Below are 17,609 nucleotides of genomic sequence, written 5' to 3' on the forward strand. Positions count from 1 at the left end.
GCACAGAGGCAGACATGGTTAGAGTCATGGTTTCAGTCCACCAGTACGGCATTGCTTGCTCAGGTTCATTTTGTCAGCTATTTTTGTATTTAGTCTAAATCCTGAGTAAATGTCCCGGCTGGTTTTGGTCATACTAAGACGACATTATCCTTTAATTAGTTATTAGCTAGCTTTTAAGTAACTGTCTGCGGCTCTTTCCTGCTGTAGCCATGCACACGTCCCCTCTGTGGGACTAATGAGGTATTCTGATTATAGTGTGCTCAAATTCTGACCATTGTAGTCTTATCTGAGTCAATTACTATTTTCAAAATACTGTAAAACACATCAGGCCACATATAGTCATTTCAAGACAAAATATTGCTAACTTAATACATTTGAACATTTAGATGTTGACGTTGTGGTGCAGCTTTACAAACATGGCATCGTAGGTTAAAATATGTTCCTAACTTTGAGCAACTGGAAGCAGCTTGCGGTCAGAGATCGGGGTACCTGTGCTGCAGCGCGGGCAGGCTGGGCTCCTGAAGCCTCAGCTGCTCAGCGGCTCCTCTCATCTCCCTCAGGGAACCCAGCAAGGCAAACCTCCTCTGGACCATACTCTTCTTCTTCTCTCCTTCTTTCTTAACTTGGCTGTTCCTTCTTCTTCTCTGGTCTTCTGTTGGAGCCTCCTCCTTCTCAAGTGTGTTTTTATCATCGCCTTCTTCCAGCTTTCTCCTTTTGGCTTGCTCTTCCATCTTACATGCGGTGAGATGCTCCCGTGCTGAATCCTCCCCAGGTGTCGTCTGAAGTATCTCCTTAGGATGCAGCTGTTGGGTTTGCTCCATTCTTACTGACAAGAATCCATCTGTGCCGTCCCTCTTCCCGCCTGTCTTCAGCTCGTTCTCGACTTCCAGAACTCGCCGGGACAATGACGTCACCACATCCTGACACGTCACATTGGCACCATCCATAGTCAGAGTCATCCCCACTGCCTTTAAAGTGCTGTCAACGCCATCAGACTGGGTCCTGGCAGCCTGTAACCTCTGCTGCCTCGCTGCCTGCCAAGAGAGTCTCTCCTGCTGCCTGTCTGACTCATGCTCCTGTCTTCTGGGGTCCTGGTTGGCCTGCAGGGCTGGGATCTCTGCCTCCACTTCTCTTACCGTGGCCAGGAAGCATTTCAGAGCCCGAGCGGCAGCCTGAACCTCCTCCAGCCGCCGCCTGAGCTGCTGGCGGTGATGAAGGCTGTTGTGGAGAGCCTGGCAGAGCGGTGAAGGGGATGTTCTTTCCTCTTCTGCAACTCGCTCTGAAAGCTTTCTCATGTCAGACCGCAGTCCGTCATCCATCTCCTGGGCAACACGAGAGGGATAAATAGTACTTTCTGCATATGTCATTATCTGAATTAAAGTGTTAGGTGTCTTACAAAGCCTGGATGTACCTTTAAATCTGATTCCAGTCTGGCATCAGTCAGGGAGAAGGAGGAGATGTCCACGGACTCTCTGACGATCCGCTGCAGCTTTTCAGTGAGCAGCACAATGTGACCGTCTGCAGATTCCATCAGGTCAGCAGTGTTCTCCAAAGATGTCATCCTAAAGGGAAAAAAAGCAACTTTTACTTGTTAGAATAACATATGTAGACTATGTAGTTCAGGACAATGATCACATTGCAACACAACCCTCAGTAATAACAAAACCAAACTGCATGGACAAAGCTGAAGACATGTTACTCAAACAGGTAAATAACCTTTTCTTACTAACGTGTTGTCATGCCGTGAGAGATGACTCAATATCCAATCCACTTTATTTATATAGCACAGTTTAAAAACAGAGGGTTTGCCAAAGTGCTTCACAATGAACATAACATTATAATAAAATATAATATTACACGAATAGATAAAAAAAGCACACATAAGAATAAATACAAGGCACATAAAGGCTATGGACAGACAGTGAAAGCATACAAATAGGTATGACATAGCTCAGCTCAGACTGACTGGTAAGCGAGGGAAAATAGGTACTACAATACTTTATAGGTACTACAATACTTTATAGGTACTACAATACTTTATTATTGATCAGGTGCATTACCTGCTCTGGAGGCACCTCTGTTGTCCTCTGCGCTGCTGAGTCAGCTGCTCCCTGTTTCTTTCCACCTCACCTTCATCTTCCTTGGTCATCAAATGGGAGAACTGGGAGTACTGGGAATACTGGAGCTCAAACCATGATGCCTCTGTCTCCTGTTTTAAAGTCTGTGAAGGAGGGACACGTGTTTCACAAAGCATTTAGAACAATCATTTCACATTGTGAAGATTGACTAAGAACATGACAGCTTAGCCATTCTTTAAGTGATAGGTTTTACAAGATACTCAGAAGTAAAAAGGAGCATAAGTGATACACAGCTTAAAGCAGGATTTGAAAAGGTGAACATTTAATGACATGAAATCATTTCTGAACTTAATAAAGTGATACTTTAACCCTCCTGTTATCCTTGGGGTCAATTTAACGTGTCTAATGGGTAAACATAAAATGAACATGAAGATCTTTTTCAAATGTCCTGTACGCACTTTGTACGCATCGGTGTTCCTTGGGGTCCAGGCTGTTTTAGTAGTATAAAACATATACACATGTCAACATATTACACATATTTGTGTTGCTTGTGTAGGACGATATTGAGGTGACTATTACATGCAAATGTATCATTGTAAAAAATAAAACCTACCCTCTGCTTTAGTTATTGGTCCTTTACCAACATCAAAAAGATCTTACTTTAACATTTTATTTCAGTCAGTGAGATTTGATGGTGATTTAAATATTTTTTGTCACATAATAGGAATTCTGGATTTATAAAGGGGGCTGTGGGGGGAAGGTTGGGGTAATGTTTTAAATGGTTATTTAGGTAGTCAACTAAGATACCTAGAGACATGCATGTTGGTTAAAATGTGGAATATGATCATTGTCTTGAGTTTTAAACTACTGGGGGAGAAAGGGTGTAAAGTAAATCTGGAGGGTTAACTTGCCTGTCGTTGCTTCTTTGGGGCCTGCAGGGTAGAACAGCTGACAGAGTCTGGGATAACGTCCTCCAAATGTGGTTTGTTCTTCTGGAGTTGAGACGGAAAAGCCGAGCAGGACTTTCTGTACCTGCAGCGAAAGATTTCAATACATCAATATGACATTCTCTGAAACTGAAAAAGCTAAATGGGAACAGAGCCGGCTGCAAAATCTGTCAAATTAGACTGTTTTTGTCTTTAAGGTATTTATTTTGTTTAGATGACAAACAGGTGGAATCGACAGCAACATACAGTAGAGGGGTAAATGTAAATATTTGTCTAACATATGTGTCAAATTGTCACTGTCAAAGGATGCTGCTGATTACTTAAAGTTAAACACACAATACAATATCGTTTTGGATTATGTTCAACTGCGCTCATCTGTCAGGTGCAGCTTTAACTCCCTACCTTTCCAGTACTTCCTGTTCCGAGGAGATCACTTCCTGCTGTGAGGCGGCCGTCTCTGGGATGACGGTCCACGCGGCCTCCTGCTTGGTCTCCACAGTGTCGCCCCTGACAACCGCCTGGGAGATGGGAAGTAGTAGCAGTTCAGAGACGAGAAGAGAACGAGATGCAGCAGAGCCGATCCACTTACTGAGGATTAGCCCTGCTGCTGCTCTCACAGGTCACTCTCAGCCAATCACGGTGCAGAGTTCTGCTCGGACTAGGAAGTCTTAAGGAAATGCCACTTGAAATGCTATGTATAAAGTGAATTAGATTCATTTAGGGATATTAACACATGCAACAATCTGATGTACAGTAATTAGCCTGTAATACACCAGTCGAATAAAAGCATTTGACTTTTTGTTACCATTTTTCTGGACTGAAACTTGTCTCATGTCAATTTTAAATGTCTGCAGAGGCACAGGAACTGAAGGAAAGTAACGTTATTGTTTTGGTTTACAGGTAGGACTCAAAGATATCCGTTTCCCTTGGCACTAAAACCACCTGAGCAAACCCCCAATAAGCTTTTTATGTGACTTTAACTTCACATTGTATCATTTGTTGGTTACAATACAGTTGTAAATGTTTTTCTAGGAGCTTACAGAGTTACTAAAATACCTAGTGCAGCGAGAGAAAGCTAGAAAAACAACAAGGAAATCGAATGAACGTGTTCTCTCCCTACCTGTATGTGAGCCTGGGTCTGCTGGCTGCTCTCTGTGAAGTGCAGCAGACGAGCTTTCAGCGGCTGCTCTTTGGATCCAAGTGCAGACTTCAGTTTTTTCTCCAACCCACAGCTCCTGAGTCGCCCCTCCCTCTCTGCCGGGACACCCTGAGCTCGCAGGTGGAGGATCTCACCCTGAGGCTGCGCTGTCACAGAGCCACACACAGGTGAGAGGTCTTGTTGTTGTCTGTCCACGCTTTGTTTCTGGCGGTTGCTGTGTTGCCGCGTGTCGGCCGACATTCTCAGCAGGGGGGCTCCCCGGGGCTGCCGTCCCCTGCTGAGGGAAACAAAGGTTTCTTAGGGGGAGGTCGAGCCGGGTAATTAGGAATCTCATTAGGATGAATAGACAGGAAGGATGACACAGTGAATATTCTGAATAATAAGGTTGTCAATTAAACAATGCATTTGAACTTAAATTCAATTCCCCGTTTGTAGCCCAAAGAACCTGAATGTTAATTTAAGGGTACATTTTTAAGCCAGACAATGCTGTTTCTTCCCGTCTGTCTTTACAGATGTTTCTAATCTAAAATCTGACTACACTTTGAATGTTCAATGTGCTGTCTACCACAAATTGGTTTTAACACTTTAACACTAGAATGCACATTGAATAAGCTTCCTTTCTGGACCAAAGAAAACAGACGTGTGAAAATACATCCAAGAGAAGCAGATCTTATGGTTCGCTTTTATAAAACTATTAATGTTCAACTTCTGACGCCGGAGACGCCGGAGTAGCCAGCGCCAGCCAATCAAATCCCGTTTCGGAAAATCTGACAGCTCAAGCCGTAGCCAATCAAACCGCGTCTAAGCTGGGAGAGATATCCCGCCGTTCATTTCTATATTTCAAAAAAAGTCGGAGGAGAAACTAACTATCGCCGTAGCGAATCACCCGGTTTTGTATGACCAGACCCTCTTCACCTACCGGGATACAAACCGGAGGAACCAGGCATGGAGGGAGGTGGCAGAGGCAGTGGGGGAAACTGGTAGGTTTTCGCCTGTTTGGGGAGTTTATATATATATTGCTCGCATAAAATCCCCGGAGTTTTTTGCTTTGTATGTCGGGGGCGGGATATTCATGTGATTGGTTGTTGGTCGCATTGCTTGAATAAAATCCCCAAGCTACAGACACGCCCAGCTCCAAGCTTTTTTTGAAGCTGTAGTGTGGACGCTCCGTTACGTCTAAGATATACACCTCATCGTACTTCATCTCCTTTGCATTATCTTACCAGTCAGAAGTGAGCACGGCGTCACTGGGTTGTGTTTCTTGAGCTTCGTCTGACTCCTGGAGCCGGTCGGTTGCTTGGCAGAAGGACTGTCCCTGTGTTAGCGTCTCACACAGCTCTTGTAATGATTCAACCTCATCAGATGCAGCTCCATCCATGACGACCTGGGAGAAATGTGCATTTCGGAGAAACTGAAATAAAGTCTGAAACATACAGCCTGCCACACAGCACACTCAGATGATATTGTTAGAGTTAGGAAGTACCTGGCGCTGCGACACAGAGCCGTGGTCAGTCTGGTCAGTGGTTACGTGCAGAGTGTTAGTTTGAGTTTCACATTGCACAGCAGAAAATGACTGATGTCCATCTCTGATCTGACACCAAACGATGGGAACAAAGGCAGCCATATCTCTGCGTACATCCTGAGTGCGACACAAACAAGCCAACTCAACTTTAAAGACAAATGTTAGTGGTGCCAGGTTCATGCAATATCAACACTGTTGACAGAAAACAAATAAAATGGTTAGTTTACTGGGCTTTTCAGTTATGTGTTGTATTGTTACAGGGTAACCCAGACAAGAGGTATTGTGAGTAAAACAGTTCCATGAAACTGGATTTATTATTTCATTATCTTCAGAAATAGATTTAGTCATATTGGCTATCTTGCAGAGAGTTAAATGAGAGGCTCAATAACACTCAGGTGAAACCGTTTTTAAATGTATAGTCCCTGTCATACCTCCCACTGCTTTCTGACTGAGTCTGAGAGGAGCATCAGGTCCTGGAGCTGGGGCCCCGTGCAAAAGGCCCCCAAACACTCCACAGCACTGAGGAACTCGTCGAGGATGGAAGGCTGCAGAATCTTTAACGCTTTCTGCACACAAAGACATCAAGCTGGACAAACATGCAAACAATGGCGGCTATGCAAAGCACAACACAGAGCTCTAAAGACATGTGCAATCACTCAGTTTCATTTTGAGATTCCAAGGTCTGGATGATGCAAATAAAACAACGCATTTGCTCTGTTGTGAGGATTTGATAAGGAACACTTGGTGGAAAGCTGGTTTTACATTCACGAGAAGACAGACATAGAAATGTCTCACTCGTTAGCAGGGGCAAAAAAAAAAAAAAGGGCAAAACTCTTAAATAAAAATGTACTTTTATTCATTAAAAATCATCAAAACGATGTTGTTGATGTTACTATATAATATACTGATTTTTAGATGGTTAAAAAAATCTATTAGGGTTCTGTTTCTTAAAATGGTACCTGTTTCTTCTTGGCTTGGGACACGGACACCTCTCTGCCACCAAACAACCTGATGGCTTGCTGGATGCGTCCCTGCAGGCGAGACCGGGCCTTCTCCAGCCGGCTCCTCGCCATCGACTGCGCTTTGGAGTGAACTTCACTGCGGACCATCACCAGAGGCTGTGGAGAGGTTGTATCACTCCGTCCAGTGTGGGGTTGCCCTCTTATTCTGGGTTTCAACGTTTGACTTTTCGAGGAAGAGGAGCTTTCCTTTTCCTCTGGGTCTGGACTCGTCACATGTTTAGACAGAACTGGACTTGTTGGTCCGACTGGGGTTCGGATCCTAGCAGGTAGAGGTTGATCCTTTTGACTTGGACATGAAACTTGAGTGTTGGATTTAGAAAAGAACTGGATTACAGGCTCAGCTTGAGTTATAACAATGGTTGGTTTATCATGTGTATTCGCAGGCTGATTCTTGGTCCAACCTCGCAGACCTGTCATCCTTGGTCGAGGCGTAAAAGATGGAGTCCCAGGTGAAGCCAGACCTGGGTCCTGGTTTTGCAGCATCACATTCCCAATCTGGTGTACATGTTTGGTTCTGGCCACGACCAATAACCCAGCCTCTGGCTCTCCTGGAGTCTTACGGGGTGTTTCAACATGTTGCAGAAACCCAAGAGAACAAAACATTCCAAAAATCTCCTAAAAAAGAAAAAGAAAATAAGCCCAAGCAACTATTGAACAACTGAAGGTTACCAGACATGTATTGAACGGACCTGGCAGTGGGAGACTGCCTCTGAGATCCTGTCCTGCAGGTCAGAGGTGCTGAGGTTCTGCAGAGGAGAGGTTTTCTGAACTCGTGCCACAAGATCCAGTAGATCCTGTCCCTCAGAGACAACCTGGTTCTCAAGCTGCGGCCCTCGAGAAATCAGCACCTAAAGAGGATTATACCCAGTTTTATCGTTTCAGTGGGCACACATATCACACGCCACTGGGAGAGATGTCTCTTTCAGTGGAGTCTGTGCAAACATGTCATATCTGGCAACATAGTCAACTAAGGAATAATAGAAAAACATGCCAAACTGCTATAATACCCTAACAATGTATACTGTAAGTAATAACTAGTCAAATTACATCAGAAATGTATTAAAAATCTAGCAAGCTGCAATTTGCAACATGCCAGTATTTGCTATTTCTAATTCCACTGTTCCTATAATAAAAGCACAATACTTGAGATGTATAAATGAACATGCTTCAGACCTGTAGGAGTGTGATTCGTATGCATCTATCATTTGTGTATTATTATGATACTGCCATCATTTGTAAGTGTTACCAAATATCTTTTGTGAAAAGGACTCATGGATCATTTATGATGACTTTTACCCAAACACAACCAAACAAACACCACAAACTAATGCCTTATTAGGAGTGTTGCTGACTTTGGCTGCAGGTTCCAATGCAGAGCGCCCTCTGTGCTTCCGGTCCTGCCTGTGCTGGTGCCAGTCCAGAGCCTCGGAGCTCCAGCGGTCCAGCTCAGCCAGACGGCCCTCCAGCCCGGACGCAGCCCGCTGCAGCTCTGCACAGCTCGTCTCTGCTGCAGCGAGCACCTGTCGGACACACAGAGAATCAGGACTGAACCCTGTGTCGAAGTTTATCATACTGCAATACAGGAGAGCTACACTACTGTGTGTACACAGGATAAGAGATCAATACAAAATGTGTGGAAACAATGTCTACAACCACCGTGTTTCTCTCTTTTCCTAATTTTCTCTTTGATTCGCACACATAATAAATCCTCAGTATGGGTTTAGTCACCAACTACACGAAGGAAGACGCTCTATTGAAATGCATCACAGTTGGTCAGAGAATGTTTGCTGCAGGCTACCTGTGGGAGAGCTTTTTGGAGGTTCACTGTGTTGCTTGTTTGCAACTCTGTGGAGGGACTGAGACATGAAAGGTCCACCTCGGCCATCTTCTTACTCAGTCCCTAAAAAGTAAAAAGAACAAGAAGCAAAAAAGGATAAACCAGTTAAGGCACAGAAGGATTTAAAAAGATTGTCTCCTGCTGCTGATTTTTATATAGTCATCCATTAATGAATATGTAACTTTAACAACCTGTAGTTTCTGCCTGGTGGCCTTCAGTGGGACGGAGGCCACCTCCAGCGGCTGCCTCAGTAGCCAGCTGGCCTCCTGGGTCAGTGAATGCATCGTTTGAAGAGAAGGTGGACCGACGCTGGGCTCCGATGATACTTCCTAAGAAGAACAAGCTTTATGAAACCTTTATTGATGTCTGTTTGCCTCTTATGTCAACAACAGACATTCTGTTAATAATGAACATTTAAAATCCTTTGAATTAATTCATTAAAGGTAGGGTAGGTAAGAATGGAGAAACCAGCTCGAGATCGCTAGAATTAGAAAATACACAACCAGAGAAAATCTGCCGCTTCCTCACAGAGCCCCTCCTCCAACACACACGAACGCGCACATGACCAATGAGGGCACGAGATAAGTCTGTGCCCCGATGGAAGGCAGACAGGCAGGTAGGCCGTCCAGTTACTTTAGCCGGGCCGAGGCAGATGATTGGTCGTGCTTTTTACAGCACTACGGCTTCCACAGATGACATGTTTTTATGTATTTACTGTCGAAGCATTTAATATATTCATTGCTATCGGGATGTTAAGAGCATTCCATGGAATATATCAAAGTGTTTCTGAAGTGAATTACCGACCCCACCTTTACCTGTGTCTTCATGTATAGTCCGTGTGGAAAGAAGAGTGCGTACTTACAAACATGGTCCTCTTCATGCATTCAGCCCACTGCATGTTAACTTTGCTGAGTTGCTCTGCCATTGCTCGGCTGGTTGTAGATTCTGTCACTTCAATGAGGAAGTTCCCCGCTTCGTTTAACTTGGCTTGACATGACGTCCACTCGCTCATGTCCTACAGTAAACAAACCAACAGGTCAAAACAAAAAAGAAAATGATTTCAGTTTCAAACATTGGACTTTATAGTGAGAGTCATAAAGGATTATTTTGAGTTATTCATTGACAGAATTCCAGACAAGAGGTTACCTTCGTCCCCGCCGCAGGACTCTGGGCAGGTGAGTGTTTCTGTGCCAGCCACGTCTGTAGAGAAGAGAGGCACTTGTTGTAAATCTCCCACGCTGACACCGCTCTCTCCATCGTCCATCTGACAGCCGTCACAGGCTGTGTGATCTGTTCCACTTCATGTTCTGCTTCCTTCACCTGACGAGCAACGAGCTGGGAGTCCTCACCTGGGGAGAAACAGAAACTGTCCTGTCAGTTAAACACAGAGAATATTAAGCTAGGATTTGTGTCATATGTCACAGAAACACATTTAGCTCATACCTAGCGCTGCCTTGCTGGTGTAATTGTTCGCTTTCTCCTTCAGGGTTTGGAGAGAGTCCATCAGAATCAAAAGCAGGCCTTGGCGCTCAACAGTTTCCTAAACAAACCAACAAAGTCATTGTGTTGAAATTATTCAGGAAGCATATCTTATCAGATGATTTACTACTTTTTTTAAATGCAAAGAAAATAACAATGATGTCCCTTATATTGTCCAGTAGTAGTAATTATGCCATTTCCTTTTATATTCACAGATTCAAAAGTGTTATTGTCATATGCACAAAGCTACAGTGTAGAAATGGCAATGAAACATGCTAATATTGTGGCTCACATTGGTATGTTCCTGGAATGTTTTGTCTCCATGCTGAGATACTTACATGCCAGTCCTGCAGAAGCTGAAGAACTGCCTCCTGGGAAATGTAGGCAGCTTTCCAGATCTGAACCTTAGCACTGATGCGGCTCAGGACATCCAGAACAGTGTGACGGGATTCCTGGTATTCCAGTTTGATCCCTTGATATTTAGCCGTGACTCGGATATTGGTTAATCTGTGAGATAGAAGATGTTGATGCGTAATTATTTTTTTTGGAACCAAACAGTGAATCCTTTAGTTCAGGGGGGTCAAACTCAAATACACAGTGGGCCAAAATAAAAATAAAAGTGTACTAGTCGAGGGCCGGACTGGTTCAATGTTTATTGCAGAACTTATTGAAATGAACTTATTGCACATATTAAACCTGGAACTAACAAAGCTTACATTATTGCCTATAAAAACAACATTAAATAATCAGTTGCATTCATTTCTCATGGCTCTATCTGCAGCTTTTCTGAGTCATTTCTTATGATTACATTTTTCCACAGGCCGACAACAGCTTCAACAAAACTATTTCCCTCAAAAAACAAAAAAAACATGCCCTGTTGTCGTGAGAGAGAAAGTGCAGAAGGAAACATCCATTGAAAGCCAGTGTGCTGCTCTGTGATGCTAGCTCAGATACTGGGCATCTCATCTTGGGTGCAAGGTCATCAATGTTTGGGGTCAGGCTCTGAGCCGAGGAGACCCTCAGGATGGAGTGAAGGTGCAATATACCAGCGGGCCAGATCTAATAGTAATTAAAAATTATCCTGCGGGCCGAAATTAAATCCACCACGGGCCTGATTTGGCCCCCGGGCCTCGAGTTTGACACATGTGATTTACACACTTAAAAGTAGAATTGTTTACAAACATGCTGGTATGGTATACATTTCATTGATGAAAGAAGTTAAATAACTTTGTCACATACCGTCTTTTTATCTCATACAAATTCTCAAGGGGCACAGCTATGTTCCCCGAGTCGTCCATGTTGCGGTAGGTATCCATAATATTGACGTAGTAGCTCATCTCTTTGATTAAAGTCTAAACGAAAAACAGCAACCAACATTTATTTTATTTTCATGTCATGAGTCTCAAAATATTGTTCTGCTGTCTTCATATGTTTTCTTGCCCATAGCCTAAAAGTTGTTTTAAAGCACAACAAAATGGACTTTTTAAACAGGAAGCAATTCAATCAAATAACCTTTTGCGTGTCTTGTTGAGCTCTTGCTTCTTTAGCAGCGCCTGCATGATCTGTCACGCCTCCTCCCTCTTCTGTTAGCGCTTCCTCTGCACGCTGCAGCCACACCACAACCGAGTCCAGAGGAGGAGGAAGGCTGGAGTCCAGGTCTGCTTTACATCTCTGCAGCTGGAGAACAAAACAAATACAAAAATAGCTATAAGCACAAAACCCAGTCATTGTTGTGTCGTCTAATGAATGCTCTATAAGCATGTTTTATTTATCTGGAGAGGGATAAGAAGTGAAACCGTAGGAGACACCTTCCAGATCCAAACAAACCTCTACTACCCTGCCAAAGTCACAAGAACCAAAACATGTCAGACAGGACATAAGCAATTGCTTGCGCAGGAAGCAATACGGGGGCTGGGATTTCCTCACCTCTGCTTCCAGGCGATCCCACGCTGTCCTGAGAGCACACTGCTCTTGGCTGAGCTCAGGGCAGCGTCTAACGGCAGCGAGGAGGGTCATGACTGGTCTCCTTTGCTCAGTGAAGGATCCAAACAGGTTCTGAAACACCTGGAGAACCGGTCACAGTTATAACTTCTAATCCCTGTGCAACAATACCAAATAATACACACACATGGATGTATTCGTCAACTCTCAAAGCTCTGTGCTTACCTGATACTTCTCTGCAAAGCTTGATTTCTCTGTAGCTGTCCATGCCTCTGACAGTTCATCATAGGTTTGCTGCAGCCAGCAGGTCACCTCCAGCGCTCGCTCACTTGGTGACACCTACATTTTCAACACTTAAACTGTCAGTAGATATACTTAAATGTCAACCAAGGTGATATTAACTGGTTAAATGGTAAATGGACTGTACTTATATAGCGCTTTATCCAGTCTTTAAGACCCCTCAAAGCGCTTTACATACTACATGTCGTTCACCCATTCACACCCATTCATACAGAGCAGTGTATATTACTCTAGGAACTAACACGCATACACATTCACACACCGTTGGCCATCGGGAGCAACTCAGGGTTAAGTATCTTGCCCAAGGATACATCGACATGTTGGCTGCATGGGCTGGGATCGAACCCACAACCTTCTGGTGGAAAGACGACCGCACTCCCTCGCAGCCACAGTCGTTAAATGTGTTGCCATCTCATACAGGCCTGAATTAACCTCAACTTTCAATAGCCATGCATCATATAAATACCCAGTAAAATGTACATATTTAATGGAAATAAGAAATAAAAATAGGCAAATATTAATTTGAGAAGAACTTATGCGCCTGGTTTATAGCTACCTGGCGTAACGGTGAAACAGCCACTGCTGGAGTGAATTGAGCAGGCAGGTTGACAGGGGAGAGAGAAAAGGGCTGGACCACAGGAAACAACTACAGCACCGCCACCAGAAGAGAAGAAATAATAACACCACTCAGTGTCATGCAGGAGTTCAGGTTTGAAAGAGGGAAGGGAAACCGTATGAAACCAGAGCACAAGTACTTCCAAGTAGTTACTTTAGAAGGTGTGGGAGTCAAAGTAACAGTAAGATTTAAAGAAGTAGTTTGATTAGCTACCTGCAGATGGTCATCCGGAGCCGGCATGTCATTGGAGTACTGCAGAAACTGGGCCACATATGTCATTATGGACTTCTCATCAGGGTCTGGAACATCGACATCTAAAGGTGAAAGTAAATACACTTTTGTTCAGTGTGGCAGAAAAAGAAGCAAAATAATCTTTCTGATTTGTATACTTTCTTATTCAACTTTTTCTTTTTAGATACAATGAAATATTATTGAGAATTGCTCGAGGCACTGAATAAGCCTCACCCTCGGGGTCCAGCAGGCGGGGGATGTGGAGCTCCCTCTCGGCCATGTGGAAAGCCTCCTCCAGGTTCTCCTGGTTGCTCCTGGACTGAACCAGAGAGAGGTCAGCCAGCTGCGGTCTGAGAGAGCACAGGATGGCCAGGAAGACCTCTCCACTTCTCCAGCTCGACTTAAAGTTCTTCACACTGACGGAGCAACCGACCCTAGACAGAGAAAAAAGATGGAGAAAGGAAAGAAGAAGGGGAAAAAAGGAAGATCTGTCAGTCCGTCCTGTAGCAACAGCAACACTTCCGACATTGCTTTCAAGGTTCAAGGTTCTTTCCCTGTAGCAGTCACACCAACAAGCCATTCTCCATCTGTTTTGCATGACTTTGAATGAGTAGGAGTAGCTGTCATTCCTCCTGTGAGGAGACGCCATGGCTGCTGTAGCTCTTTTAAGGTTGCAAGTTCTTGGCAAAGATGTTTCTTTACTTTCACGAAAAACTGGAAACTTTTTTTGTTTCTTTTATAAAAAAAAAGGGGAAAATTATTGTAAGACTGTTTCAAGACATGTTTTTTGGAGTACGCATCAGAGTTACCTAAAAGCAATATAATACCATATAGGTAAACACATATAATGTTATGGTTTAAAAATCAAATAAAACACATTACAATATTTCTGGAGTACAATATTAGTTTGTAATAAGTACGTGGGTACCCTCAGACAACCATGCAACATTGTGGAACAGCCAAAGTAAATGTGTAAGAGTATTTCAGCCAACTTACAGTCTATTAAACCAAGTTAAACCCTCTATAAAACATCTTCATTTTTTCAGTATTTGGTATATAACTTACTTTTGGCATTGGTCCCTGACCCACATGAGCAGGGCCTTCTTGGCTGATATCCGGAAGCGTTTGTGCAGCGGAGACATCCGGCCCGCAGGGAGCGGGGGGGCCGGGCTGCTGGACCGCGAGTCCAGACTGCACAGGGAGTCCAGAGAGGAGTGACACGAGCTGTAGGACAGAGTGCTGGCCAGCTCCTCGATCTGAAACACAGAAGGTAATACAATACATTAGCTATCAAACTAACTGTATACATAAAATGGTCATTACATTCTTTAAAAAACAAACAATTTATAGTCTAAAAATACAGTATTGAAAAGTAACAAATATGTCCATGTTTCATTTTGTCAAGAAAACCCACAAAACCATCCTGTGTCTTCCCAAGTGATAATGCTGTATTAGGAGATGCTACTGAATTTGTATTTTTATCAACAGCAGGGTAATACCTTTTGGCGTACTGTTACCACCAGTACTCACATGACAGTGGAGGATGATGGTCCAGATGAGTCCGAGGATGATGGAGGGACGTCCATCTATGATATCTGGGATGTTTATGTTCACCAGCTTGATCTATCAACCATACAAGAACACATATTTAATATAATAAAACAAAAAAACATGAACAATTCAAATGTCCAGTTTGTTGTGTTGAAACTTACAGATTTCTTCTTTAGAAAGTTCAGTGCGGTATCAATGTTGGCCCTCTGCTGGAAGACCCCACGGCCCCTTTGTCTTTTCTGTGGAGACAGACTACAACATCAGCTCTACTGTCATTGTCACAATCCTAGTTTTTTGTCACAATCTTCCGTCTTGTCATCATTTTATGTTGAAATTCTGTTCTCCCTGTGTCTTGTCTTCCTTCCTGTGTTTTCCCTCTAATGCGTCTGATTGTCTGATTGTGTTCACCTGTTGCCCTTGTGTTTCTCCTCCCATCCCCAGCTGTGTCTTGTCCTGTGATTACCCTTCTTTGTATTTAGGCCCATTCCCAAACCGCCCCCTACACCCTACACCCTATCCCCTACCCCTCCGTTTGCGCGTTCACGCGGAGGGTCCGCCATATTGAGGGCTGTTCCAAAGCAACGAGTGTGGAGGGGGAGTGGGCTATCAAGCCCTCAAACAGCGAGTCTGCAGCGGTGCTGACTTGAGACCGGTCTCTACCTGACCGGAGTCACGCTGTGTGTGTCCGTCAGGAAACAAGCTGTTAAAAAGTAGTTCCAGCGAACATCCACTGATAAACTGCGATGTTAACAACCTCATGATGACCTCATATATTTTTAACTTAGGACCAAACCTGTGTTTAGTCTAGAAAAAGGTAAATGTGTGCATTTTATTATAAAGTTGTGTATATTTACAGACCGTTGCAAAAACTAAGAAGCTTATAAACATCAGGTTTAAAACTAAAAGAGCTTTGAAACACAATGAAAGATGTCTGGAGTTTTTTTTGAGTTATTAATTTAAACTTGTTGTCTAAGAGATGCTGATTTGAAACCGTTGTTACATACAGTTACGGCATTTCCTGTTTCTGCCGGAGAGAGGGGAGGCCGTCCCAAAGCCTGCTGCTGTGTTTACTCCCTCCATCTGACAGGAGGGAGCCTCGTTGAGCTGCGAGTGTGGCTACAGACGGAGTTCACTCCGTCACGGAGGGGTAGGGCCGAGGGAGTGGTTTGGGATTGGGCCTTAGTCTCGTCTTCCCCTGTGTTCCTTATCGGGTCATTGTCTTTCCTGTCACCCTTCATGTTTGCCACGGATAGTTTTGTCTGGATGCTACCTCGTGTTCCCTACTCTGTGGATCACCTCGTGTTCCCTACTCTCTGGATCACCTCGTGTTACCTACTCTCTGGATCACCTCGTGTTCCCTACTCTCTGGATCACCTCGTGTTCCCTACTCTCTGGATCACCTCGTGTTACCTACTCTCTAGATCACCTCGTGTTCCCTACTCTCTAGATCACCTCGTGTTCCCTACTCTCTAGATCACCTCGTGTTCCCTACTCTCTAGATCACCTCGTGTTCCCTACTCTCTGGATCACCTCGTGTTCCCTACTCTCTGGATCACCTCGTGTTCCCTACTCTCTAGATCACCTCGTGTTACCTACTCTCTGGATCACCTCGTGTTCCCTACTCTCTAGATCACCTCGTGTTACCTACTCTCTGGATCACCTCGTGTTCCCTACTCTCTGGATCACCTCGTGTTACCTACTCTCTGGAGCACCTCGTGTTCCCTACTCTCTAGATCACCTCGTGTTCCCTACTCTCTGGATCACCTCGTGTTCCCTACTCTCTGGATCACCTCGTGTTCCCTACTCTCTAGATCACCTCGTGTTCCCTACTCTCTGGATCACCTCGTGTTTCCTACTCTCTGGATCACCTCGTGTTACCTACTCTCTAGATCACCTCGTGTTACCTACTCTCTAGATCACCTCGTGTTACCTACTCTCTAGATCACCTCGTGTTACCTACTCTCTAGATCACCTCGTGTTCCCTACTCTCTGGATCACCTCGTGTTCCCTACTCTCTAGATCACCTCGTGTTCCCTACTCTCTAGATCACCTCGTGTTCCCTACTCTCTGGATCACCTCGTGTTCCCTACTCTCTGGATCACCTCGTGTTCCCTACTCTCTGGATCACCTCGTGTTTCCTACTCTCTAGATCACCTCGTGTTCCCTACTCTCTGGATCACCTCGTGTTCCCTACTCTCTGGATCACCTCGTGTTCCCTACTCTCTGGATCACCTCGTGTTACCTACTCTCTGGATCACCTCGTGTTCCCTACTCTCTGGATCACCTCGTGTTCCCTACTCTCTAGATCACCTCGTGTTCCCTACTCTCTGGATCACCTCGTGTTCCCTACTCTCTGGATCACCTCGTGTTCCCTACTCTCTGGATCACCTCGTGTTCCCTACTCTCTGGATCACCTCGTGTTTCCTACTCTCTGGATCACCTCGTGTTCCCTACTCTGTGGATCACCTCGTGTTCCCTACTCTCTGGATCACCTCGTGTTTCCTACTCTCTGGATCACCTCGTGTTCCCTACTCTCTAGATCACCTCGTGTTCCCTACTCTCTGGATCACCTCGTGTTCCCTACTCTCTAGATCACCTCGTGTTCCCTACTCTCTGGATCACCTCGTGTTTCCTACTCTCTGGATCACCTCGTGTTCCCTACTCTCTAGATCACCTCGTGTTCCCTACTCTCTGGATCACCTCGTGTTCCCTACTCTCTAGATCACCTCGTGTTTCCTACTCTCTGGATCACCTCGTGTTCCCTACTCTCTAGATCACCTCGTGTTCCCTACTCTCTGGATCACCTCGTGTTCCCTACTCTCTGGATCACCTCGTGTTCCCTACTCTCTGGATCACCTCGTGTTCCCTACTCTCTGGATCACCTCGTGTTCCCTACTCTCTGGATCACCTCGTGTTACCTACTCTG

At 44.6% G+C, this 17,609-nt stretch overlaps 1 protein-coding gene across 1 annotated transcript in view; it reads right to left on the minus strand.

The window, feature by feature from the left end:
* Positions 1-17,609, minus strand: part of syne2a (spectrin repeat containing, nuclear envelope 2a) — a 125,998-nt gene that overhangs the window by 89,667 nt on the left and 18,722 nt on the right. Inside the window, 27 exon segments of the mRNA XM_071201925.1 lie at positions 490-1,322; positions 1,412-1,562; positions 2,061-2,221; positions 2,990-3,110; positions 3,428-3,543; positions 4,146-4,458; positions 5,408-5,568; positions 5,668-5,823; positions 6,138-6,272; positions 6,666-7,343; positions 7,418-7,576; positions 8,081-8,248; positions 8,527-8,628; positions 8,757-8,894; positions 9,428-9,580; positions 9,712-9,914; positions 10,009-10,105; positions 10,383-10,551; positions 11,284-11,396; positions 11,557-11,721; positions 11,971-12,108; positions 12,211-12,324; positions 13,115-13,215; positions 13,367-13,566; positions 14,198-14,388; positions 14,663-14,755; positions 14,845-14,922. Of these exon segments, the coding sequence (XP_071058026.1) occupies positions 490-1,322; positions 1,412-1,562; positions 2,061-2,221; positions 2,990-3,110; positions 3,428-3,543; positions 4,146-4,458; positions 5,408-5,568; positions 5,668-5,823; positions 6,138-6,272; positions 6,666-7,343; positions 7,418-7,576; positions 8,081-8,248; positions 8,527-8,628; positions 8,757-8,894; positions 9,428-9,580; positions 9,712-9,914; positions 10,009-10,105; positions 10,383-10,551; positions 11,284-11,396; positions 11,557-11,721; positions 11,971-12,108; positions 12,211-12,324; positions 13,115-13,215; positions 13,367-13,566; positions 14,198-14,388; positions 14,663-14,755; positions 14,845-14,922 (5,207 nt within the window).

The sequence above is a fragment of the Pseudochaenichthys georgianus genome, chromosome 24 (genome assembly GCF_902827115.2).
Source record: "Pseudochaenichthys georgianus chromosome 24, fPseGeo1.2, whole genome shotgun sequence".
NCBI lineage: Eukaryota > Metazoa > Chordata > Actinopteri > Perciformes > Channichthyidae > Pseudochaenichthys > Pseudochaenichthys georgianus.